At 43.2% G+C, this 27933-nt stretch overlaps 1 protein-coding gene across 1 annotated transcript in view; it reads left to right on the top strand.

Annotated features, from left to right (window-relative positions):
- Position 1: 1 nt before the first annotated feature.
- Positions 2-27933, top strand: part of RNF43 (ring finger protein 43) — a 127718-nt gene continuing 99786 nt past the window's right edge. Inside the window, exon 1 of the mRNA XM_084650967.1 lies at positions 2-2153. Coding sequence (XP_084507093.1) covers positions 1917-2153 — 237 coding nt within the window. The 5' untranslated portion in view covers positions 2-1916. The remainder of the gene's footprint in view (positions 2154-27933) is intronic.

Raw genomic sequence — 27933 nt, 5'->3', positions numbered from 1 at the left:
CTGAGGAACACAAACTGCAAACCACAGGCTTCCTCCTCCAAGGAATTGATCCAGAAGTGCTTTTCTGGAGGGAAAGCTCTTCCACAACATCTACATAACTTTTCAAGTCCACCTCAGGATTCAGAGTCCTTGCTTCTGGGATCTATTGCCTACTTTGTACTGATTGCAGTCTGCCTACGTTTGCTGCTGGATTTTTGCTGATATTTCCAAACTTTGTTTTCTTTCTCACTCCCCACATTTCGAGCTGATCATTGTATGTGCTGTAAGGAGAAGAGAGACTCTTTTATTTGAACGGAGTATTCAGAAATGCTTTTGGATTCATTCTAAGGTCTTTCGATTGCATTTGGACACTTAACTTCAGCCATGCCTGGCCCAGGAACTTTCAGCCTGGAGTAAATTTCTACCTTTGATCTTGTTAGATTGTCTTTCCGGCTGTGGAATTCCATTCCTATCTACCTGCATTTTGTGTGTGTGTGTGTGAGAGAGAGAGAGAGAGAGAGAGAGAGAATTATGGGACACTTTTTGCTAAGCTGTTAGAAGTTGGTTTTGTCCAGGATTTATAGAAACATTTCCATCTGTTTCAGCCCCTGTGGATTCGTGCAGGCAGACTACTCAACAGGTTTGCAGATCTCTCTTAAAAATCCATATCTCCCTTCTCAGGAGAATGATCAGTGTACCAAGTCATTTTAGTTGCCAAATTTCCCTGTCCTCTCTACAATTATGAAGATTCTTCAGTACTTTTTATGTGACCTTTGGGTAGCTCATATGGATTTTTTATTTTATTTTGCGGGGCTTTTATTTATGATTGTATTAACATGTGCTTGAAAGCAATTACAGAAGTTCCTGGGCGTGCACAGGAATAGCATAAAACAAGGACATGTTGGTAACTTTTTGCTCAAAGCCTGTGCCTAAACTTTTAAAATGTTTTGGGGGCCTTTTTACCTCCTGGGAATTTGAAAATGGGTTGAGAAGACTCTTGTTCATCTAATGAATTTTGGAAACTGAAGATCAGAAGATATGTGTTTTAAAACAGACTCCAAACACAGATTACTAGTAATTTCCTATCCTTATGCTGAAACAGGAGAATAAATCTTGATCCCCAAGCCCAAGTGAGCGAGGCATTTCTAACAGAACAGGGATGTCAGGGATCAAATAAATTTGGAGGACAGCCCAATAACAAACACTATTATTTATACTGAACTTTAAAAATACTGCTGTAATTATCAAAGGGAAATATACTCTCTCCTCCAACATTATTCTTTAATATGTGGAGTTGATGGAGGACACTGATACTTGTAATTAATATTAAATCGGAAGAGCTCGTGCTTTTGGGAATGAGATATGTGGAAAAGATAACTAGCTGGAGAAAAGGGCAAGTACATCTAAGATTGATCCGTTCAACCTGCTGATCATCTTGAAATGTAATCCTGAAAGGGCAGGAGCTGTAGACACACTTCTTGCATGGCAGAGACTCGCTCTGTGATTAGCTCAGGCAGGACTGAAATGCTACATAGTGTTGTTGTGTGTCCTGGCTGGGTTTTTTTAATGCCCATTTGTTCAGTTTATGTTGATCTTTCTGGATTTATCCATTGGAGGAGAAGGAGAAACGCCTAATTTAGATTGTTGGTGTTTGGTTTTTATTTTGTTAAGGCCCCACAGGCCTTTGGGCACTTGGCACCAAGGAAGAGAAATGATTATGGTGAGAAACAGAAGAGGAACCCAATAAGGAGTGCCAGGAGGAAGGGGCTGTAGGTTACTGAGCCCCTCTCCCCTCCTTCCCATCTGCCCCACTTGAGTGGAAACACACAAAAGCTCTAAACTTAACCAGCTCTGTCAACTGTTGGAACCTGCTGGTGGGGTGAGGACACATTCCTGAGCGATATGTGTGGCCGAAGTGCACTGCTGCAGCTGGTAGCATGAGTGCTGGCCCCCAGCTGCAGCTGGCTGTCCTCTGGCCTTGGCTGCTAATGGCTACACTGCAGGTCAGACTTGGCCTTACTGGGCTGGCAGTGGCAGCGGCAGTGGAGTCAGAGAGATCAGCAGCACAGAAGGCTATCATTAGGGTGATCCCCTTAAAAGTGGAGCCAATCACATTGGAAGGAGTGTTTGCTGATGTTGCTGAGGTTACTCCAGCAGAAGGAAAACTGCTGCAGGTAAGAGAAACTTTATTCTATCCCATTCCATTGGCCTTATGCTCCTAGTGCTGTGTGCCTTCCCTCCCCTTCCCCCCCACATTGCTTCAACTCCTAGTGCAGTGGAATCGTCTTTATTTCCCACGTGTACATCTGTAACCAGAGGAACCATGTGTTTTTTCTCTCTGAGCTGCTCACCTGTTTGCTTTGTAGTATAGTAATGTATCCTGCTGCTCTTTAACCTTTCACACTGTGTCTCTTAAGATAATTTCTTTTATAACTGTTTTTTCGTCCTGTCATCAACTGTAGTTGTATACTAATGCTGCTAGTGTACTAATGCTGAATGTATGGACATGGTCAGTTGCTCCTATGGGGATTATTACTTTCTATCATAGTTGGTGATACAATGCAAAGTCTGGTGAGCCACTTTCCATGTTGCGCAAACACCGCTCAAAGAGGATGGGCTTTCCTCTGATAGATTTCCCCTGCCTCCCTCCTTACTTTTATATTTCTAATGGAGCTGAGGGATACAGGTGGATTCTGTCCTCCATAATTATTGATCCAGAATCTGAGTGTTGGCTCAGCTAAGGAGGCAAATTATCCTCAATTCTCAGGTTCCCCCCACATCAGTACCTTACCTGTTATAAGTGTAATCAATATCTGTTTCTAACATCTTGATCGAAAGAGAGAGGAGAGCCTCTGAACGGATTATGGCAGCAGAGGCTGTGACAGAAGCACAGTTGTGCTGGTCAGTGAGCAGGCTGATTGCTCTCATAACGTATCTGTAAAGTTCAGTTCATTGTAGCAGAGCATGGTGCGCTACTGGAGTACCTTCATGTGCCATCTTGTCTGTCAGTGACTTGCCTTGTGTGTCTTTCTCACACACAACTGAGCTCCTTGTTCAAGAACCAGATATTATAAAACTCATGAAGACAGATAATTTTTATTAATTTCAGTTCTGAAGTCGTATTTAATTCTGAAAAGCGTTTGGCTGTGGTGACTTTCCAAATGTGACACTGACTCTTCAGTAACTAAAACAGTAAATTGTTCGTACAGTGGGGGAACAGAAAGATTTTTGAGCCAGTCTTGTAATATATGGTCCTCAAGCTAACAGATTAGAAATGGACAGTAATACAAGATTGAGGCACTGAGGCATTTTGAAGCTTAATTCAGGTTTGTAAAGCAATTTGAACTCGGAATGAAAGTGCTAGAGCAGAGCAAAGTATTATTCTATTAAACCATATTCCCATTATGAAAAGTATCCTCGAAAAATATACTTGATGACCAGTTCTGTCCTCAAGCAACAGCCATGAAGTCAATATCAATGCCATACCAAAATCTACAGTAGTACAGTATGTAAGTGCTGCATTTGAGCATACAGGTCTTCAGATGTTCAGCCCAAAATATAGAATATTGAAAGGTTTTAAAAAGAGGATATCCTGTGTTGCATGGAAGTTCGAACATTTTACAGTGTTTCAAATTGTTATCCTTTTCCTATAAGAAGGAAGCTGAACCCATTCTAAGATACCATAGAATGAACTATTTTGAGAACTAAACATTGGTAGATTGGAGTGTTAAATCTATGAGAGAATAAAAATATCCACAAAATGAAAAGGTTGGAGAAACTCTCAGTAATCATATCTAATGTGTCTAGTGTATGTAAACATACAAACAATACAGTTCAGTATCTGATTTTAGGCCAAAAGAAAAGGAGTACTTGTGGCACCTTAGAGACTAACCAATTTATTTGAGCATAAGCTTTCGTGAGCTACAGCTCACTTCATTGGATGCACTTCATCGGGATTTTAGGCCCTGATTCTGCAACTAGATTTGTACAGGTGGACATTTCCCACCCTCAGAGTCTCACTGAAGTCAATAGTATTCCATCTGTTTGCAAAGGTCCATGCACGTGTAATTGGTTTCAGGATTAGGGCCTAAGATTAAATTTGTCTTCATTTACAGGATGTTTATACCACAACTGCCAGAAAAGCTCAGTCAATTTTAGCTCTGACTCATTATGTGTATGTATAATATGATCTTTAATTACGTTATAACATACTAATACTCAGGTAATACAATATAGTGCCATTTAAAAAAAAAAAGGCAGATCTTGCTGTAGGATCCATGTGGTCAGGCCCCTGTGACAACATGGATCCCATTGCAAGAGTTGAAATCTAGATACACAGTTGTAGCTTGTTGTAAGAGCAAATTCACTTTATTTCCTCAAAGTACACAATGAAAAGGGTTTAAGTAACTCAAATATAAGAAACTAATAGGATGGCCTATATATGGGTTCACATTTAAATAGGGAAATAATACATCTTAATTATGATATATTGGAATATCTTACTGTCTTTATATTAATAACATCCCGATCCTGCATGTGTTTAACTTTGGCATCAATGGGATTACTCGTGTGAATAAAGTTAAGCATGTGTGCAAGAATCTGCAGGTTCAAGTCCTTATATATGATTTAGATACTAAACGCAACATTATATTTCCATCAGCTAATGAGAAAAGCTTTTTTTTTTTTTTTTACCTCCAAGTTTAGATCTAAAGTTGTTACTACATGGGTACATTTCAAAATCAGTAACGTACAACCAGTGAGTCATCCACAACTGTACATAAACTATCAGTGTTACCACTGAAGAGAAAAATGTCTGAACGGTCCTTTGTGAAAAATTGTAGTTCTACTAATAAAGCTAAAGACTATATAACAGCCTTTTATGGATAAATGAAGTTTACTAGAAAGCTACATACTGCAAACTAAAAAATTGGAAAATATAAACTGTTAATACAATGATACAAGATTCAGCTTCAGAATTAATGTAGTAAAATGTTAAGCACTTATGTAATCCTACAGCCCTTTCTTCCATGGGTATTGCCTTTCAGTTCTGTAGGATTACTCATATATAAGGGGCCAAGGGCTGCAAAATTAGGCCTCACGCATTAAAAGAAAATTCTCTATCTATGGTACACTTAGATTGACCAAAATAATTACTGTGAAAAAGGCAGTTTATTATATAAAAGAATTTAATGTAACCAAACATGTAAATATCACTATCAGAATATTTTTTTTATTTTCAATATATATATCAGATTCTGTAGGTGCATTAAAAATGTTTAACAATCAACATTAATCCTAACGTATCAAACAGACTTTATAAATACGACTTCATAAATAAAGCTCTCCCAAGTCCAGAACAAACTCAGTCCTATACCCACCCTCCCCTTATCACAGCATCATCCTTTCTGTTTATACCAGAAAAAGCCTGGGAAAACACTGAATTTTGCAGCATGTCCCAAAGGTCACCAAATCCAGGCTCCTGTGAACAGGGAGGGTATAGGGGATCAAGATAATTCCAAAGCAAAGGATCCCTCACTGAGAAGTCCCTGCCATCAGCCCCCTCCAGTCTAAAACAGAGAACAGTTAGCTCTGGCACTCCAGAGGTAGTATGTCACAAAGAGAGAATAATCTCTCAAGTGCACAGGACCACTTTAGACATTATAGGTCAAAACCAACACCTTATACTTCAAATGGAAATAACGTGCTCTCAGCATGAAACATTGCTTAGTAAGTGGGCAGCAGCATTCTGCACTAGCTGCAATTTCCAAACGGTGTGAAGGTGCAGCTCCATGTAAAGAATGTTGCTGTAATCTATCTTTGACATGAAAAAGTCTGGGTAATTGGAGGAAGTATCTTTACTTTAAAAAGGAAAGGACATAACCTTCTAGACAAGCACATTAATAAAAGCACTTTGCAGCTAACTGGAGATCCAGAAGCATCTGAGATCCAAAATGCCCACCAGTTTCTAACCTTAGAAATGTTTGGCAGATGAGCTGCCTCAGTTGTGTTTACTAATAAAATTTCTATCACTACTTCTCGTTTTCTCTATTCTGTAATTTTTATCAGTCTCTGTGACTTGTCTCAGCCAGTTAGCTTTTTCATTCATGCCCCAATCTCCATTAGATGTTGGGTAAATCATTTAGTTTCACTGGTAGGGTTTGAAAAGATAGAAATATCAGATTTCCCAGAAAAAATGGGATAGAGCCATACTCCAGATTGACTCTGCCTACTTCTGTTAGAGATTTAGGGATAATGAAATTTATTTGAGAAATATGTGATCATGTAATTAAAGAATGTATTGAAAAGCATACATCCATGGGGTGCAGAATTAAAAATTAAACATTAATGATCATTTCTTTTTGGGATGTATAACTGTTCAAACTCATGTAGAAGTAGGAACATGGTATTGCCTTTATATATGATATTAATGAGATCAGTATTAAGAATTCTGTATCCAGTTCTGGTGTCCACATTTTAAAAAGAATGTTGATAGATTAGAAAGGGTAAAAAGAAAAAAAAAAAAGAGTGATCCAAGGTCTGAGAAACCTGCCAGATAGAGAGACCCTTAAGAAACTCAAATTATATCTATAATTTTATGCAAGAAATAGTTAAGAGGTGATTGATCATAGTCTGTAGAAACCAACATGGGAAAAAGATTTCTCATAGTTGAGAGCTCTTGTAATTTAGCGGATAAAGATATCAGTGTTGGCAACTCTTGTGATTTGACTACAAGTCTCACAATACTTGGTGTTTTTCTTAAAATCCCAGTTGCTAGAATCAGAAAATAGCATGAGAAACTCATTTTTTAAAAAAATAAAAAATAAAAATAAAATAAAATATGCTTTTAGTTCTGATGATTGCAGAGAAAAACTTGAAAACAAAAAGCAAAACATCCTAAAGGCTCAGAAGGCAAAGAAAAAACTCAAAACTTCATATCAAAAAAACTTAATTTTAAGTCAATGACATGATGGGGGGCTGACTCATGATTTTTGAACACCTAGGGTTAGCGATACTAAATAAGATCCAGTGGCTGGAAGCTGAAACTAGATTAATTCAGATTACAAATAAGGTCAAATTTAACAGAGAGATTAATTAACCAGTGTAACAAGTTACCTACAGATGAACCAGATCCAACATTACCCCCAGATTACAAAGTTTAGAAATGGAGAGGGTTCCCAGTATTGGAGTTCTTAGTACATTTGGGAGATGATAGCTCTGAGTGAAGAGGCCCACTCAGTTAAATGTATATGGATACAAATCCCAAGCTTTAAGAAAGTAAATATATTAGTAGGACTATATGGTTGATCTTTGGATCAACAAAAGGATACGGAATGCACAAAGTCTAACAAAATGATAATAATGGGTGACTTCAACTACCCACATGTAAACAGGTCAAATGGTACAATGGAATGAAGTTCAAAGAAGTAATTTCTTGATACTTTTAAATATTGATTGTTTCTTGGAATAACTAGGTATATCTAGAGCACACAAGAGGAGTTTAGGCTATGTCTACATGAGCACTTTTGTCGGTATAATTTACATCATTCTGGGATTGTGAAAAAAACATCCCCTGAGCAAGCTATGTAAGTTAAACCGACAGACACACCAGTGTTTACAGCGCTATGTCAGCAGGAGACACTCTTCCGCCAACGCCGCTCAATGTAGGTGGTTTAATTATGTCTACAGGAGAGCTCTCTCCCATTGGCTTAGAGTGGCTACGAGCGATCTTACAGCGGCACAGCTGCATTGTTATAGCTATGCCGCTGTAAACTCACTAGTGTAGACATAAAAAGAAAAGGAGTACTTGTGGTACCTTAGAGACTAACCAATTTATTTGAGCATAAACTTTCGTGAGGTACAGCTCACTTCATCGGATGCATACTGTGGAAAATACGGAAGATGTTTGTTTTTATACACACAAATCATGAAAAAATGAGTGTTTATCACTACAAAAGGTTTTCTCTCCCCCCACCCCACTCTCCTGCTGGTAATAGCTTATGTAAAGTGATCACTCTCCTTACAATGTGTGTGATAATCAAGGTGGGCCATTTCCAGCACAAATCCAGGGTTTAACAAGAACGTCTGGGGGGAGGGGGGGTTAGGAAAACAAGGGGAAATAGGTTACCTTGCATAATGACTTAGCCACTCCCAGTCTCTATTCAAGCCTAAGTTAATTGTGTCCAATTTGCAAATGAATTCCAATTCAGCAGTCTCTCGCTGGAGTCTGGATTTGAAGTTTTTCTGTTGTAATATCGCAACTTTCATGTCTGTAATCGCGTGACCAGAGAGATTGAAGTGTTCTCTGACTGGTTTATGAATGTTATAATTCTTGACATCTGATTTGTGTCCATTTATTCTTTTGCGTAGAGACTGTCCAGTTTGACCAATGTACATGGCAGAGGGGCATTGCTGGCACATGATGGCATATATCGCATTGGTAGATGTGCAGGTGAACGAGCCTCTGATAGTGTGGCTGATGTTATTAGGCCCTATGATGGTGTCCCCTGAATAGATATGTGGACACAGTTGGCAATGGGCTTTGTTGCAAGGATAGGTTCCTGAGTTAGTGGTTCTGTTGTGTGGTATGTGGTTGCTGGTGAGTATTTGCTTCAGGTTGGGGGGCTGTCTGTAGGCAAGGACTGGCCTGTCTCCCAAGATTTGTGAGAGTGTAGACATGGTTATAGTCTAAAGTAAGTAACATACAAGTTCTAATTCAAGAATTAACAGTAGTTGAGCCACTAATAGTGACCATCGTGTAGGTTAAACATCCTAAAAAAAGTACCAAAAAAGGACCCGGTGACACTAAACTTTAGAAAGAGAGACTTCAATAAAGTCTAGTCAAAAAGACCTTGAAGGAAAAGAAAAAAGTCCTTGGATGTGGCATGGATGCTACTTAAACTAAAAGTAGAATCACAGAAGGCCTGTGTAGCCACTGAACAAAAAGGAGAACCAGGAAGTAAATATGACTGTGGGTACATCTATGCAGAAAAAAAAAAAAAATCCACAGCAGCAAGTCTTAGAGCCTGGCTCAACTGTCTCAGGCTTGTGGGTCTTGTGCTGTGGGACCTAAAATAGCAGTGTAGATGTTCGAGTTTTAAAACCCAGGCTCCATCCTGAGCCTGAACATCTACACTGCTATTTTTAGCCCTGCAGCTTGAGCCCTGCAAGCCTGAGTCCATTGACTTGGGCTCTGAGACTCACTGCTGCTGTTTAAGATACCTACTGTTTAAGATACTAAAACTTAATTCAGTAATGTCTCCCAAGGATATGACAAGAAATTGCCATATGTATCATAAAGATAAATCAGGAGTCTTTGTTCTCTCTGTCCCATAACACATGAACAAGGAGACATTCAATGAAACTGAAAGATTGTAAATTCAAAACTGATTAAAGGAAATACTTTTTCTCACAACATGTAATTAAGCTGTGGAACTCTTTGCCACATGATGTCACTGAAGCCAATAATTTAACAGGCTTCAAAAAGGGTTGGGATATTTATCTGGATAACAACAATTTGTTATAATAATGCTAAAAAAAGATTGGAAATTATATAAAACCTCCTGCTTCAGGGTTTCAGCCCATCTCTACTAGGAATTAGGATGAGGGGACAGATTATCCTTCATATGCCTCTTGTGGGGTTTCTTGCACCTTCCTCTGAAACATCTGAGGCTGGCCCCTGTCAGAGACAGGTTATTGGACTATATGGACCATGGGTCTGATCCATTGTGGCAATTCCTATGTGCTGATGTCTGTTACTGAAAATTTGGTAGAAATTTCATAAACAATATGCACCAAAGCCAATTTTGAATGCAATAATATTTATCAATTATAATTTTTAGTTATTCAAGTTTTCAGAAGTAGCAAAGAACCTATTTAAGATCTAGCCACCTGCAAAGTTTGAAATTGTAAAGTTCAGCTGAGTATACTTTTGTACAAAATTATTTGTGACTGTGCTGTTTATAAATAAATAATATATATTTAGTTTACCCACTTTTATGACTCAAAAGTGGCTATAAGATTTTCTTCAAACTTTCCTAAAAAATCCCTTTCCTTTGGGTTGAAACAAAAAAATATCAACCCAAAAAGGAGAAAGTGATGCATGTGTGATACAGCATGGCCAGAAGACAGCAGGAGAGTGATATAGGAGAGATATGTAAGTCCCAGTATGAGGAGAAGCCTCATTCCCTGTAGAGGGAAGAAACATTTCTATAGATTAAATAAAAGCACCTGAAGCCAATTAGAGCACCTGAAGCTAGTCACCTGATAAAACCCCCCTGCTTCAATCAGCCAGGGAAAGGAGTTGGAGCAGAGAGCAGTCTGAAGGAGTTGAAGTAGAGGAGAGTTTGGAGACGTGCCGTGGCTGGCTAGAAGACCAAGACTCTAAGTAAAGAGACACCCGGCTTGTGCAGAGACGGGGGGCAGGAAGCCCCACAAGCTGAAGAGCAGGAGAGGGAAGTAGCCCAGGGGAAGGAAGCACTAGTTCAAGTGGTTTACCACTATCCCTAGGGCCCCTGGGCTAGGAGTAGAGGGCGGGCCCGGGTCCCTCCCTCTCCACTACCCTTCTCTGTGTTAATAGTGGGTCAGTAGATACCCTAGTTCAGGGGCAGGAAACTGCGCCCTGAACCCTCCCCCCCCAAGAAGAGGAAGCGCGGGACCCATCATAATCGGCAATTTGCCACACATGAATGAAAGTAGAGATGTCTAATTATGTTGTAGCCTTAACTGTAGTATTCACTACCATGAAACCTGGTATAACGATACAATAGCCTAGAATCAATTGGGTTTTTTAAAAAGCAAAACAGTAGACAGAGTGGCACAGCATTTTAAGGAATCCCCCAGACTGTAAGAGTTTAGATAGCATCACAGTCCCAAATGTCCTAGCAGATTACTTTTTCTTGTAGTTGATCTGTAACAAAGTACTAATCCCTAGAGAGGGGGTGTGAAATTATTTCTAGTGGGGATTGATGTGAAAAGTCCCAAGATGTGTGTATCAGCAGCAGAATGGAGGTCAACTTCAGATAGAATCTAATGCATTTGTGAGTTACAAATTAAGTGCAAATCAGGGATCATATGATATTTTTGTGTCTGCAGCCCAGAATGTAAGTATCTGAATTTAGATACAGCAGGGGTATACACCACACACTCTCTCCAGTTACATGAGAAACAAATCACAGAGTAAAAATGCAAGTTTGTCTCAAGGGGTGATGTTAAGGATCCCACACTTTCCTTTGTGCATTGGTCTGAGTCAAGAATTCTGAGCACCAAATTACATATTTTAATGAGTTGGGTTTTTTTAACCAGACTGACCTGTTTATTTTGTCTCAAACTCTTTTTCGAGGTCATGCCCCAAACATGACTTTTCTGGTGGGCTCAGAAGGGCGCCATACAGGGATGAGAAGTGAGGATTTTGTAATGGCTAAATTCATTACAAAATCCTTAGTGCTCTGAGTATTGTTGATAAATTGTATTTGAACTGAAGCATGTTCTAGTCCTGGAAAGGTGATAAGGAAGTGAGCAATCAGAAAATAAGCAGCTAGGGTGGCAGTAGGAAATTCCTGTCCTAAAGTTGTTGGAAAGGAATGAGCCCATTCATGTCATTATGGACTTGGATAAAAGAAACACTTTTACTCTCAGTCCCAAACTTAGTTCATGGAAGTCAGAATTATCTCTGAACAAGAGGACTGAAGTGGGGGGATGTTTTCAGTGTGAGGTGCTTGTGTGCACACAGTGATATTGATGCTTTTACAGCCATTCATGAACAATGTTCAAAGGAACAAGAAAGTGTTGCAGGTAAATAACTGAACAGGGCTGAGCAAAAGTGATGAGTGTTGAAGGGAAGGAGCTAAGTGTGACTATGAAGTCTCAAAGAGAGGATTGGAAGGAGCTGGATCTGTGAGATGAGAAGGGGAAGAAACCTATCATTTGTATTCTGGTAGTACCTAGAGGGCTGTCAGGATTGGGGACACATTGTGCTCTAAGCACTAAACACATCATTGCTTACAGTCTAATTAGTAAAAGTAACCACGATACCACAATGGACCAATAATCCCTCCAGTCTAGTATTTCTGGCTCCAGAAGTAGGCTGCAAGTAAAGGCAAAAACCACCATAAGATTAATCTGTTCCAAAGCCAGAAGGGACCACTGTGATCATTTAGTCTTATCTCATGTATAACACCAGCCAGAGAACCTGGCCTCCTGTATAACAGACTATAGAACTTTCCCAAAATAATTCCGAGAGCATATATTTTAGAAAAACATTGAATCTTGAATAAACATAATACACTTGCTAGTGTATTCATAGATATTAAGGTCAGAAGGGACCATTATGATCATCTAGTCTGAGCTCCTGCACAATGCAGGCCATAGAATCTCACCCACCCACTCCTGCGATAAACTTCTCACCTATGTCTGAGCTATTGAAGTCCTCAAATCATGGTTTAAAGACTTCAAGGTGCAGAGAATCCTCCAGCAAGTGACCCGTGCCCCATGCTGCAGAGGAAGGTGAAAAACCCCCAGGGCCTCTTCCAGTCTGCCATGGAGGAAAATTTCTTCCTGACTCCAAATATGGCGATCAGCTGAACCCTGAACATATGGGCAAGATTCACCAGCCAGATACCCAGGAAAGAATTTTCTGTAGTAACTCAGATCCCACCCCATCTAACATCCCATCACAGGCCATTGGGCCTGTTTACCATGAATAGTTAAAGATCAATTAATTGCCAAAATCATGTTATTCCATCATACCATCTCCTCCATAAATTTATCGAGTTTAATCTTGAAGCCAGAAATTACTTTTGCCCCCACTGCTGCCCTTGGAAGGCTATTCCAGAACTTCACTCCTCTGATGGTTAGAAACCTTCATCTAATTTCAAGTCCAGACTTCCCGATGGCCAGTTTATATCTATTTGTTCTTGTGTCCACATTGGTACTGAGCTTAAATAATTCCTCTCCCTCTCCGGTATTTATCCCTCTGATATATTTATAGAGAGCAATCATATCTCCCCTCAGCCTTCTTTTGGTTAGGCTAAACAAGCCAAGCTCTTTGAGTCTCCTTTCATAAGACAAATTTTCCATTCCTCGGATCATCCTAGTAGCCCTTCTCTGTACCTGTTCCAGTTTGAATTCATCCTTCTTAAACATGGGAGACCAAAACTGCACACAGTATTCCAGTTGAGGTCTCACCAGTGCCTTGTATAATGGCACTAACACCTCCTTATCTCTACTGGAAATACCTCGCCTGATGCATCCCAAGACTGCATTAGCTTTTTTGATGGCCATATCACATTGGCGGCTCATAGTCATCCTGTGATCAACCAATACTCCAAGGTCCTTCTCCTCCTCCGTTACTTCTAATTGATGCATCCCCAGCTCATAACTTAAATTCTTGTTATTAATCCCTAAATGCATGACCTTACACTTCTCACTATTAAATTTCATCCTATTACTATTACTCCAGTTTACAAGGTCATCCAGATCCTCCTGTATGATATCCTGGTCCTTCTCTAAATTGGCAATACCTCCCAGCTTTGTGTCATCTGCAAACTTTATTAGCACACTCCCACTTTTTGTGCCAAGGTCAGTAATAAAAAGATTAAATAAGATTGGTCCCTAAACCAATCCCTGAGGAACTCCACTAGTAACTGCCTTCCAGTCTGACAGTTCACCTTTCAATATGACCCGCTGTAGTCTCCCTTTTAACCAATTCCTTATCCACCTTTCAATTTTCATATTGATCCCCATCTTTTCCAATTTAACTAATAATTCCCCATGTGGCACCATATCAAATGCCTTACGAAAGCTAGGTAAATTAGATCCACTGCGTTTCCTTTGTCTAAAAAATCTGTTACTTTCTCAAAGAAGGAGATCAGGTTGGTTTGGCACGATCTACCTTTTGTAAAACCATGTTGTTTTTTGTACCATTTACCATTGACCTCAATGTCCTTAACTACTTTCTCCTTCAAAATTTTTTCCAAGACCTTGCATACTACAGATGTCAAACTAACAGGCCTGTAGTTACCCAGATCACATTTTTTCCCTTTCTTAAAAATAGGAACTATGTTAGCAATTCTCCCGTCATACGGTACAACCCCTGAGTTTACAGATTCATTAAAAATTCTTGCTAATGGGCTTGCAATTTTATGTGCCAGTTCCTTTAATATTCTTGGATGAAGATTATCGGGGCCCCCTGATTTAGTCCCATTAAGCTGTTTGAGTTTTGCTTCTACCTCAGATATGGTAATATCTACCTCCATATCCTCATTCCCATTTGTCATGCTACCATTATCCCTAAGATCCTCATTAGCTTTATTAAAGACTGAGGCAAAGTATTTGTTTAGATCTTGGGCCATGCCTAGATTATCGTTAACCTCCACTCCATCCTCAGTGTTAAGGGTCCCACTTCTTCTTTCTTTTTTTTCTTCTTATTTATATGGCTATAGAACTTTTTACTATTGGTTTTAATTCCCTTTGCAAGGTCCAACACTACTTGACTTTTAGCCTTTCTCACTTTATCCCTACATGTTCTGACCTCAATAAGGCAGCTTTCCTTGCTGATTCCTCCCATCTTCCACTCCCTGTATGCTTTCTGCTTTTTCTTAATCACCTCTCTGAAATGCTTGCTGATCAAGCTTGGTCTACAACTCCTGCCTATGAATTTTTCCCCTTTCTTGGGATGCAGGCTTCCGATAGCTTTTGCAGCTTTGACTTAAAGTAATCCCAGGCCTCCTCTGCCTTTAGATCCATAAGTTCTTCAGTCCAATCCACTTCCCTAACTAATTTCCTTAATTTTTGAAAGTCAGCCCTTTTGAAATCAAAAACCCTAGTCGCAGATTTATTTTTATTTGTCCTTCCATTCAGTTTGAACTGAATTAGCTCATGATCACTTGAACCAAGGTTGTCCCCTACAACCGTTTCCTCTGTGAGGGCCTCACTACTCACCAAAGCCAAATCTAAAATGGCATCCCCTCTAGTTGGTTCAGCAACTACTTGATGAAGGAATCCATCAGCTATTGCATCTGGGAAAATCTGAGCCCTATTATTATTACTAGAACTCGTCCTCCAATCTATATATGGGCGTTAAGTCTCCCATGATCACGCAGTTTCCATTAGTATTTACTTCATTAAAAACATTAAAGAGGGCTCTATCCATATCCAAATTAGATCCCGGCGGTCTATAGCACACCCCGAGCACTATCACAGGGGAGGCTCTAGTAGTTTTCTTCCCTAATGTGATTTTTGCCCAGACGGACTCTGTCTTATCCATTCCATCGCTTCTTATTTCTTTACATTCTACCTCATCATTGATATACAATGCTATTCCACCACCTTTACCTTTATTTCTGTCTTTCCTAAACAGCACATGCCCTTTGCAAGGTCCATCTTTAAAAAAGGGAAGAAGGAGGATCCTGGGAACTACAGGCCAGTCAGCCTCACCTCAGTCCCTGGAAAAATCATGGAGCCAGGTCCTCAAGGAATGAATTCTGAAGCACTTAGAGGAGAGGAAAGTGATCAGGAACAGTCAGCCTGGATTCACCAAGGGCAAGTCATGCCTGACTAATCTAATTGCCTTCTATGATGAGATAACTGGCTCTGTGGATGAGGGGAAAGCGGCGGACGTGTTATTCCTTGACTTTAGCAAAGCTTTTGACATCATCTCCCACAGTATTCTTACCAGCAAGTTAAAGAAGCATGGGCTGGATGAATAGACTTTCAGGTGGATAGAAAGCTGGCTAGATTGTCGGGCTCAATGGGTAGTGATCAATGGCTCCATATCTAGTTGGCAGCCGGTATCAAGTGGAGTGCCCCAAGGGACGGTCCTCGGGCTGGTTTTGTTCAATATCTGCATTAGTGATCTGGAGGATGGTGTGGATTGCACCCTCAGCAAGTTTGCAGATGACACTAAACTGGGAGGAGAGGTAGTTACGCTGGAGGGTAGGGATAGGATACAGAGGGTCCTAGATAAATTAGAGGATTGGGCCAAAAGAAATCTGATGAGTTTCAATAAGGACAAGTGCAGAGTCCTGCACTTAGGACGGAAGAATCCCATGCACCGCTACAGAGTAGGGACCGAATGGCTAGGCAGCAGTTCTGCAGAAAAAGACCTAGGGGTTACAGTGGATGAGAAGCTGCATATGAGTCAACAGTGTGCTGTTGTTGCCAAGAAGGCCAATTGCATTTTGGGGTGTATAAGTAGGGGCATTGCCAGCAGATTGAGGGACGTGATCATTCCCCTCTTTTCGACATTGGTGAGGCCTCATCTGGAATACTGTGTCCAGTTTTGGGCCCCACACTACAAGAAGGATGTGGAAAAATTGGAAGACGTCCAGTAGAGGGCAACAAAAATGATTAGGGGATTGGAATACATGACTTATGAGGAGAGGCTGAGGGAACTGGGATTGTTTAGTCTGCGGAAGAGAAGAATGAGGGGGGATTTGGTAGCTGCTTTCAACTCCTGAAAGGGGGTTCCAAAGAGGATGGATCTAGACTATTCTCAGTGGTAGCAGATGACAGAACGAGGAGTAATGGTCAGAAGTTGCAGTGGGGGAAGTTTAGGTTGGATATTAGGAAAAACTTTTTCATTAGGAGGGTGGTGAAACACTGGAGTGCGTTACCTAGGGAGGTGGTGGAATCTCCTTCCTTAGAAGTTTTTAAGGTCAGGCTTGACAAAGCCCTGGCTGGGATGATTTAGTTGGGGATTGGTCCTGCTTTGAGCAGGGGGTTGGACTAGATGACCTCCTGAGGTCCCTTCCAACCCTGATATTCTATGATTCAATAGTTGTTGTCCAGTCATGACTACTATTCCACCATGTTTCTGTTATCCCTATAATATCTGGTTTCACTTCCTGAACCAGTAGCTCTAATTCCTCCATTTTATTACCTAAGCTCCCCACATTGGTGTACGAACATCTTAATTTTTGCTGTTTGGCCTCACTCACATTTTTTACCCGATTAGGCACGGTCATTCTACAGCCAGTAGGACCTATTAGAGTGGTATCCACACTGCCCTTCCTCCTTATGTCCATTCTCCTACCCACAGCTGTTTCCTTTCTTACTTTGTTTTCTTCCCTCTCAATGCATCTCCCAACCATCTCCCCCAAATTCCTACTTTAAAGCTCTCTTAATCAGTTGTGCCAGCCTCCATCCTAGAAGTCTATTTCCTTCCCTACTCAGATGAAGTCCATCCCGAGAGAACTGTCCTCTGTCCATGAATGCCTCCCAGTGGCCATACTTCAGTCCTGCTTCCATCTGCAAGTCTGAGCTTTTCCCTTCAGCTGCCTCATGTCTTTGCTCCATAATCCACTCGAACCCCTTCTAAACTCAACCAGACTTTCCACTTGCGTCTCCAATCCTCTGATCTTTTCTTCCATCAGCTCTATCAGACGGCATTTCATGCAGATAAAACTCTTACCAGGTACCCCCTCCAGGATCATGTACATACCGCGGCTTCCACATCCAGTCATCTTCATTGTGTCTTCCACTACATGGGTCACTCTCACTGCTGCCTCTGTATCTGTCATAGCCTTCCCACCTAAATCCTATTAATCTGGGAAACACAAACCCACTGTATTGCTAGTGTAATGAATACTAGGATGGGAAATTTCATACTCATTTCAGCTAGGTGATCTGAGGATCGATCTGCTTTTGCACTGAAGCATAACAATTCATAGCTCTTTTAATTATCACCCCAGTGTACTGTAACTGCTTATGTTGAGCCATTTTCTCCTCTTTGGGTGACCTTCCATGAAGTAGCACCAATATGAGCAAGAGCAGTTTGTCCTGCTATTCTCCTTAATCTTACTGAACTCATAAAGCACTTTTCAGTGCTAAAAATAGATCTAAAATAAAATGTTTTGGGTTTTAAGTTTTCTCTAGGTCTCACAAAATACGTTACTTCCTACTTCAAAATAACATGAAACCACCATGTAGCAGAGATGCTCTGCTTCTGAAATAGCTTGATAACGGCTGTCTCACGCAATCTTTAGTCACTCATATAAACTAGCCGCTTCATGGCTGGGCATTACTATGGGTGCGAAAGAACAGGAGGGAGAGCTAAAACATCAGAAAATCTAGGAGGACCTAAGTAGGTTGGTTACGGAGCCGATACAAAGACAGATCAATCAGTGTTGAAAAGTGTACAAAATTGTACATTGGAGGGGACAACTTAAATATTTCTACAGAGACTTTCAGTTAACTGTAGGATTATTTAGTTTGGATAAGAGAAGTATGTGAAGTAATCAGAGATAGAGAAGGCAATTTGGGGTCTTCTGTTCCCCCAGATATGAGAGTGAATTCCTTCATTCCAAGTGTTCGAGTCCCCTCTGTCTATTTACCTCAATCCTCCACTAATTTTCAATTAAATCCATGTGTGGAAAAATAGACTAAGGGCCCCTGCAAAATCACACCAGTCTTGTATTCTGGTTTGGGAAGATAGACCTAAGCATGGCAGAAACCCATTAAATAACTTTTGTTCATATACAATCGTTGACACAAAGAATTTGTTTGTCTGTTAAAGCATAACAATGCTTCTTCTTTGAGTGATTGCTTATGTGCATTCCAATAGGTGGGTGCACGTGCCGCATGCACAATCTCCGGAAAGCTTTTCCCTAGCGGTACCCATCGGGTCAGCTGTGGAGACCCCTAGAGTGGCACCTCTATGGCAGTGTATATATGTCCCTGCCGACCTGCCGCCTTTTCAGTTTCTTCTTACCACCCGGGATGATCGTTGGAACAGTTCAGTCTCTTGCTTCTGCAAGCGCCTTACCTAGTGGTTCCCTTGTTCTGTGTAAATAGTTGTTAGTTGTTAATAGTTTAGTTTACTTCAGGGGGTTCCCCCCCATTCTACTCTCCCTGGCGTCAGGGAATGCCTCGGTCGCAGGGGTTTAAGGTGTGCGAGAGGTGTGCAAAACCTATGCCAACAAGTGATCTGCATGCTGCATCTCTCAAGGGACTCGGGAAGGGCCATCAGAAGATAAGTGTCCTATTTGCAGGAGCTTCAGACCCAGGATTAAGAAGGAGCAGGACTATCGCCTGAAGCTCCTCCTGATGGAGTCGGCCCTTCAGCCACAGCCTGAGCCAACGCAGGCATCTTCAGTGCGCAGCTCACCTGCCTTGTTGCGGGATGTCCTGGCATCGAGGAAGGACTCCACCAGGGAGCATCGACACCGCTCCCTAGCCCGCAAGGTCAGTGCCACGCGGCGGCACCATTCACAGTCCCCGGTGCCACATAGGAAAAAACAGACAGGGGACGTTCCCCTGTCAGGAAGCCAAGGAGGGATTCCAGTGGGGTGCGTCTTACGCCAGGACACCCTCGGTCTGGTCCCCAAGAACTGGCGCCATTGACTTCCAGTCCCAGTTGCAGAGCAGTTGAGTCCAGGACACACATGAGGCTGATGGAGGAGCACTGGGGGCCGATACCACCGATACTGGCCTTGAGTCTTGGGCGACTCTGATGTCTCTGGGGCTACACACCCCAGTGCCTCAGAGAAAGCCCGTTAGACCTCAGCCCCTGTCCCGCTTCTACCCCAGGGCCCCCTAGACGAGATCCATCTAGGAGGAGGGGCAGAAATAATAGGAGGCGCCCACCGCAGTCCTCCTTGGGCCAAGGCCAGGGTTCAGCCAAACAGCCCCCTGGCCACAAGCCCAACTTTTAAAGATGCATCTGAAGACAGTGCACCAGTCGCCATCTTGGATCCTTCCCCTCCCTTTGTGAATCGACTTTCCCGCTTCTACCCTGCTTGGTCTCAGATCACGTCAGACTGCTGGGTCCTCAGCACGGTAGGGGTGAGATATTCTATCCAATTCTCTTCCCTCCCGCCCTCCCACCCACCTTCTCCATCCCTCTTCAGGGACCCCTCTCACGAGCACTCCTTTTACAAGAGGTGCAATCACTCCTAGCTCTAGGGGCAATAGAGGAGGTTCCTCAGGAATTCAGGGGCAAGGGGTTTTACTCTCACTATTTCCTCATCCCCAAGGCCAAGGGCAGGCTGTGGCCTATCCTGGACCTACGAGATCTCAACACATTCATTAAAAAGATGAAGTTTGCATGGTCTCTCTGGCCGCCATCATTCCCTCCCTGGATCCGGGAGACTGGTATGCCACCCTTGACTTGAAGGATGCGTACTTTCACATTGTTGTTATCCCAGCCCACAAACGCTTTCTCAGATTCGTGGTCAGTGGCCAGCACTACCAGTTCAGGGTGCTTTCATTTGGCCTTTCAACGGCCCCCCCAGGTGTTCACCAGGTGTATGGCAGTAGTGGCGGCATTTCTCCACAGACGACAGGTGCAGGTGTTCCCATATTTGGACGACTGGCTCATCAAGGCTGAATCCCAAGCACAGGTGGCAGAGCATGTACCCCTGGCCCAGGCTACGTTTCACAGGTTGGGACTTGTATTGAACGAGCCCAGGTCCACACTGACCCCCACACAAAGAATAGAGTTCATCGGCGCTCTCTTGGACTCCACTCACGCGAGGGCATTCCTTCCAGAACTGCGTTTTAAAGCACTCGTGGACATTGTCCAGACCTTTCTCCACTTCCCCACAATCACGGCCAGAAATTATATGAAACTACTGGGGCACATGGTGGCCTGTACATATGTGGTACAGCATTCCAGACTGCACTTTCAGCCACTCCAGGTGTGGTTAGCGCAAGTACACAGGCTGGGCAGAGACCCATTGGACTCAATTGTGACCCTCCTGCCTCAGATTCTCCACTCTCTCCACTAGTGGCTGCAACCACAGATGGTTTGTGCAGGAGTACCCTTTGCAAAACCCCAACCCACTCTTTCCCTGGTCATGGATGCCTCGGCGCTCAGTTGGGGAGCACATCTGGGCAATATCGGAACCCAGGGCCTCTGGTCCCATGAAGAGCTATTGCTGCACATCAACGTGAGGGAGCTGAGGGCAGTTCACCTGGCATGCCAAGTGTTTCAGGCCCATCTTCAGGGCATGTGCATATCAGTGCTCACGGACAATACTGCAGCAATGTTCTATATAAACAAACACGTCTCTCAGGAAGCCCTCGCTCTGTGGGACTTTTGTGTCGCCCACTCCATACACCTGCTGGCATCCGGGGGTGCGGAACAAGCTGGCAGACCACCTCAGTTGCTCGTTCCATGGACACGAGCGGTCCCTCAGACCAGACATTGGTCACTCGATTTTCCAGAGGTGGGGCTCTCCCCACATGGACCTTTTCGTGTTGCGGAGCAACAGGAAGTGCCAGAGATTCTGCTCCTTCCTGAACCGTATCCCAGGCTCTACCATGGACGCCTTTCACTTGTCATGGATGGGTCACCTGCTGTATGCGTTCCTGCCATTCCCCCTCGTACACAGAGTGCTCCTCAAGACTCGTCAGGACAGTGCGTCCCTGATCCTCATAGCGCCAGCGTGGCCCCGCCAGCACTGGTTCACCATGTTACTGAACCTCTCAGTGGACAGACCAGTAGCTCTCCCTCTCTGTCCAACCCTAATTACACAGAACCACGGCAGTCTACGGCAGCCCGCCCTGGAGTCCCTCCACGTCATGGCGTGGAAACTCCATGGCTGAACCCTCTTGAGCTTCATTGCTCACACTCAGTGAGGGAGGTCCTGTTAGGAAGTAGAAAACCCTCCACTCGAGCCACATACCTGGCTAAGGAGGTCCACTTCCTAGACACCACAGTACAAATAAGTGATGGTAATGTTAACACCACCCTATACCAAAAACCCACTGACCACTATGCCTACCTTCATGCCTCCAGCTTCCATCCCGGACACACCACACGATCCATTGTCTACAGCCAAGTGCTGAGGTACAACCGCATTTGCTCCAACCCCTCAGACAGAGAGCAACACTTACAAGATCTTCACCAAGCATTCTCAAAACTACGATACCCAGACGAGGAAATAAGGAAACAGATCAACAGAACCAGACGTCTACCCAGAAGCCTCCTGCTGCGAGACAAGCCCAAGAAAGAAACCAACAGAACTCCACTGGCCATCACATACAGTTCTCAGCTAAAACCTCTCTGACACATCATCAATGATCTATAACCCATCCTGGATAACGATCCCTCACTTTCACAGGCCTTGGGAGGCAGGCCAGTCCTTGCCCACAGACAACCCACCAACCTGAAGCATATTCTCACCAGCAACGACACACCACACCATAGTAACTCTAACTCAGGAACCAATCCATGCAACAAACCTCGATGCCAACTCTGCCCACATATCTACACCAGCGACACCATCACAGGACCTAACCAGATCAGCCACACCATCACCGGTTCATTCACTGTCCACCAATGTGCCATCATGTGCCAGCAATGCCCCTCTGCTATGTACATTGGCCAAACTGGACAGTCCCTATGTAAAAGGATAAATGGACACAAATCAGATATTAGGAATGGCAATATACAAAAACCTGTAGGGGAACACTTCAATCTCCTTGGACACACAATAGCAGATTTAAAGGTAGCCATCCTGCAGCAAAAAAACTTCAGGACCAGACTTCAAAGAGAAACTGCTGAGCTTCAGTTCATTTGCAAATTTGACACTATCAGCTCAGGATTAAACAAAGACTATGAATGGCTAGCCAACTACAAAAGCTGTTTCTCCTCCCTTGGTGTTCACACCTCAGCTGCTAGAAGAGGGCCTCATCCTCCCTGATTGAAGTAACCTTGTTATCCCTAGCCTGGTTCTTGCTTGCATATTTATACCTGCCTGTGGAAATTTCCACTACATGCATCTGACGAAGTGGGTATTCACCCACGAAAGCTTATGCTCCAATACGTCTGTTAGTCTATAAGGTGCCACAGGACACTCTGCCACTTTTACAGATCCAGACTAACATGGCTACCCCTCTGATACTTGATACCGGGCTAAGTGGAAGAGTTCCTCCATTTGGTCTTCACAAAGGGGAACTGGGTCACAATCAGCCCCAGTTCCACTTATTTTGGACTATCTTTTATATCTCAAGCACCAAGGGTTAGCCGTATCATCCCCGAGGGTAAACCGTGTGGCCATTTCGGCCTTTCACCTGGGAATGGCGGGGGGATCAGTGTTCGGTAATCCCATGATGAGCAGGTGTCTTTAGGGCCTTGACAGACTTTATCCTCCAGTACGGCGGCCTGTTCCCCACTGGGACCTCAACCTGGTCCTGTCCTCACTCACTGGGCCCCCCTTTGAGCCCATGGCCGCCTGCCCTCTCTCCTACCTGACCTGTAAGGTGGCTTTTCTAGTGGCTATTTTTACCCGTGTTCTTTCCTAAACCCCATGCCACTAACAGGGAGTGCATGTTCCATTCCTTGGATGTTAGACGTGCCTTAGCACTTTACATTGAACGCACAAAGCCGTTTCGTAAGTCACCACAGCTCTTTATTGCTATCACAGAAAGAATGACGGGACTCCTGATCTCATCTCAGCGCATCTCATCATGGATCATGTCCTGCATCAGGACTTGCTATGACCTGGCTAAAGTTCCAGCCCCGCCGATTACAGCGCACTCTACCAGAGCACAGGTGGTGTCCGCAGCTTTCCTGGCGCAGGTCCCTGTCCAGGACATCTGCAAGGTGGCAACCTGGTCTTCAGTCCACACCTTCACTTCCCACTACGCCATTACCCAGTAGGCGAGGGATGATGCTGGGTTTGGTAGGGCAGTTCTGCACTCGGCAATTAGGTGAACTCCGACCCCTTCCCCGGGATAACTGCTTGGAAGTCACCTATTGGAGTGCACATGAGCAATCACTCAAAGAAGAAAAAATGGTTACCTCTCGTAACTGTTCTTCTTCGAGATGTGTTGCTCGTGTCCATTCCAAATCCCGCCCACCTCCCCACTGTCGGAGTATTCCAGCAAGAAGGAACTGAGCAGGCAGCTGGTCAGCAGGGACATATATACAGCGCCATAGAGGCGCCACTCTAGGGGTCTCCACAGCCAACCCGATGGGTACCACTAGGGAAAAGCTTTCTGCCTATCGTGCACGTGGCGCGTGCACACACCTATTGGAATGGACACGAGCAACACATCTTGAAGAACAACAGTTACGAGAGATAAGTAACCATTTTTTCCCAAGAAATTGGGAGCTATATGTGAACCTTAAAATTCAAGTTTTAGAATTCTCTTGTCCCAATTGAAACCCAGTGGGGCATCAAAGGTAGGGGAGGGACCTTTCTCATCTGGGATCTGACCTTTCTCAGGCTATCCACTTTCTGTAAAGGAAGAAGAACAACAATGGAAGCATACTTTATGATAGGCAAGTAAGAGATCAGATGTATGAAGTAAAGATATCCCCTTATATACTAGAATTGAAATTTACAGTCCTTGGTCACTGGGGCAAGAGGCAGGGCAGTCTGACACTTGTAGAAAGAGCTTTGGCTCTTTGTGCTATAAGTTGCAAATTGTTCTTAGGACTGCGTTACTGCTACAGTCTGTGCTTCATCTTTTCCTAAAAAGAGCAAAATAACCAAATAATGGAGCAGCGTAGGGATGATGAGTACTGGGACTGAATAAGGATTTTGGAAGACTGCTATATGGTAAGATAGAGAGGGAAATCTGTTCATAGTATGGTGAGTAGATAGCATCAGTCCTTTACTCAGTGCGGTGTTGTGCACAACCACCTGTAGCTCACTTACATTGCTTTATGGGGTTTTGAACTAGGAATAGGGACAGATGTTGATCCCAACAGGCCAGCCCTATTCTTACCAGCTATCTTAAGGATCTGGAAGAAAACCAAATAACCAACATTTAAGGTGCAGTATAGTGATCCCTATAATTCTTGGACTAAAACCTGAATCAGAAATTCATGCCTAAAAATTAATCATAAGATCTCTTTGGGAAATCACCCAAAGAAATACGAGATAACTAACCTTTTATCAGTCATTTGCTGAAGATGGAAATGATGAAGTGTATGTATATCCCTTATTGCTTCAGTCCGCCTATTTGTCTAAGTGTGGAGAAGGGAAGAGGGAGGAAAAGGAAATAAACTAATACAGCATCAAATGTCAAGGCAATATTAAATCTTTATTAAGTGATCTTACATCTCACTTATCATTTGGCTTACCAATTTGACCAAGACAGCAAAAAATACCCTGAAACTTGCTTATATACATATTTCAAGAGAAAGTAAACTTTCCCACTGCTGATTATCAGAACTGGAAACTGGTCATATGCCTATTGAACAGTTAAATAATGGAACCCCTTCCAGTGCTAGTGCTGCAAGCTTCTATGCTCTCCTCTTTCAAACTCTTCCTTAAAATGCACACCTGAAAAGCCATTGTCTAGTCACTTGCCATTTTGTGTGTGCATCACTGTATATATTTTGGAGTTTTTAAAATAGATTTTAAGCTTCAGGGAGTAGGGACCATGTTCTCTCTGTGGTACAGTGCAGCACTGAACACACCATGCTCAGCAAATAATAGTAATTCTATGGAAGTAATAATACTAAATATTGTTGGTAATATCTACACCATTGGTTCTCAGCCTGCAGGCCACTTGTGGCCTAATCAACACAAAGCTGTGGCTCATGTGAGATCCTCAGGGCCATAACTAGGGTGGGGTGGGAGGGACACCTGCCCCGGGCGCAGAGTTGGTGGGGAGGTGCAATAAAGGGGGTGGTGCAGGCTTGGACCCAGCACCAGCCCTCCCGGCAGGATTGGGCCCAGTGGCATTGGCAGGAAGCCAGGGTACTCGATCCCCCCACCACCACCACTCTGTTGAGTGCTGGAGAGGGCAGTCCTGGGGGAGAGGGGCTTTCTGCCCTGGACAGGACATCCTGTCTCTGCAGGGCAGGCATGTGTGCCAGCCCAATGTTAGGGGGTGGTCTGGATGCTGGGGGACAGGGGGGTTGGGTGATGGGGGGCATTCCCTGGCTGGGTGGCAGTCTAGGGAGAGGCTGGGGAGCCGTCCCTGGGTGGGAGGGGCTGGGTGCATGAGGAACAGTGCCTGGCTGCGGGTGTGCCCCATCTTTGCAGGCAGACTCCATAGCTGCGCTCTCCAGGTGCTCAGCCCAGCTGTGCCACCAACAGCAGCATGGAAGTGAAGGTGGCAATACACCATTCCACGCCACCCTTGCTGTAAAGTAATTAATTTTAACAGTTAATGTTTTTACTTATTTTGCTAATTTAAAATGCTCTTGGTAGACATTTGCCAGTGTTGAAATGAAAGGTACTATGTTGATTTGAATCATATTGCTGTCATATAACAAATACTAAACATTCTTTTTTTTGTAGATGTACAGGTAGTATATATGTTATGTGGATGTGGCCCACATAACACAGAGAGCTGCATATGTGGGCCACAATGGTAAATAGGTTGAGAACTACTGATCTGCACAGTACTACTGAACCCCTCACTCTTATTGGAGTAGAGTGAATTTGGACTTTCTCTGCTCCTGTAGAACTTAACATTAGTCACAAATCTTAAGGAAACAGGAAATGGGGGGGGGGGGAGTGACGGAAGACAGAATGTAACTTTCTGAATGTTCTGGCAGGTTGACCCTCAGCTACTTGTCATCCTTTCCAGAAAAAACACCAAATATTCCATAATGTGTAAGTGTCCAGAATTTTCTCATTCATTTCAAATTCTACTTGGCATTTTCTGTACCCAGATTAGCCCCGTATTACGTTTACATTCTTCATCTGTGGCTGTATTATATGGTCTCACTTTTGTCAGCCAACCAAAACCAGTCCCACATCCAAAATGTATAATTTGCTGTTTGAGAACTATGTAGAGTTTAGGATACCACAGAAGAGCTGCATGTCCATGCACAAATAAGTGACTTTAATTTCCAGACAGAATTGTGTTTAAGGTAATTAAAATTGTAAATTTATGTCAATAATATGTGGGAAACGCTTACATGATGGATATGTATTTTGGAAAGCAGTGACTTAAAAAGACTTAGGAGTCTTGGTGGATAATCAAGTGACCGTGAGTTCCTAGTGCAGTATGACAGGTTTCAGAGTAACAGCCGTGTTAGTCTGTATTCGCAAAAAGAAAAGGAGTACTTGTGGTACCTTAGAGACTAACCAATTTATTTGAGCATAAGCTTTCGTGAGCCACAGCTCACTTCATCGGATGCATACCGTGGAAACTGCAGCAGACTTTATATACACACAGAGAATATGAAACAATACCTCCTCCCACCCCACTGTCCTGCTGGTAATAGCTTATCTAAAGTGATCATCAGGTTGGGCCATTTCCAGCACAAATCCAGGTTTTCTCACCCTCCACCCCCCCACACAAATTCACTCTCCTGCTGGTGATAGCCCATCCAAAGTGACAACTCTTTACACAATGTGCATGATAATCAAGTTGGGCCATTTCCTGCACAAATCCAGGTTCTCTCACCCCCTCACCCCCCTCCCAAAAACCACACACACAAACTCACTATCCTGCTGGTAATAGCTCATCCAAAGTGACCACTCTCCCTACAATGTGCATGATAATCAAGGTGGGCCATTTCCAGCACAAATCCAGTTTTCTCACACACCCCCCACCCCCATACACACACAAACTCACTCTCCTGCTGGTAATAGCTCATCCAAACTGACCACTCTCCAAGTTTAAATTAAATTAAATTAAAGTTTAATTTCAGAGTAACACAGCTGTTACTCTGAAACCTATGTTTGGTAATGGAGTTTTTGTGAATTGGGGGCAGAGAGATTGCAAAATCTATGCAGGCCTTAGAAAGTCCAGTCAAGCCCATGTGGAACATATAACCACCACAAGAGTCCTTGTGTGGTTTATGAGTTCTGTAGACATGAGTGCATTAACCCAGATTTGAGAGGGAATCAAGGGGGATTATGCATGCATTTGGTCTTAGTGTGTGTGTATCCTGGTGGGAAGGTCTCATTTTTGCCCCATTCTGTACCATTTCAAAGTCTACCAGACCTTAAGGCAAGTTTTAAAAAATTCTCTAATCATCTGTGGATCATAAAGTCAGTCATCACCTTGGCAAATGCCAGCTCCTGAAAGGATTTTTTT

This window comes from Lepidochelys olivacea (genome assembly GCF_965140295.1).
Source record: "Lepidochelys olivacea isolate rLepOli2 genome assembly, chromosome: 17".
NCBI classification, from domain to species: Eukaryota; Metazoa; Chordata; order Testudines; family Cheloniidae; genus Lepidochelys; species Lepidochelys olivacea.
This window is presented reverse-complemented; position numbering and strand designations above follow the sequence as displayed.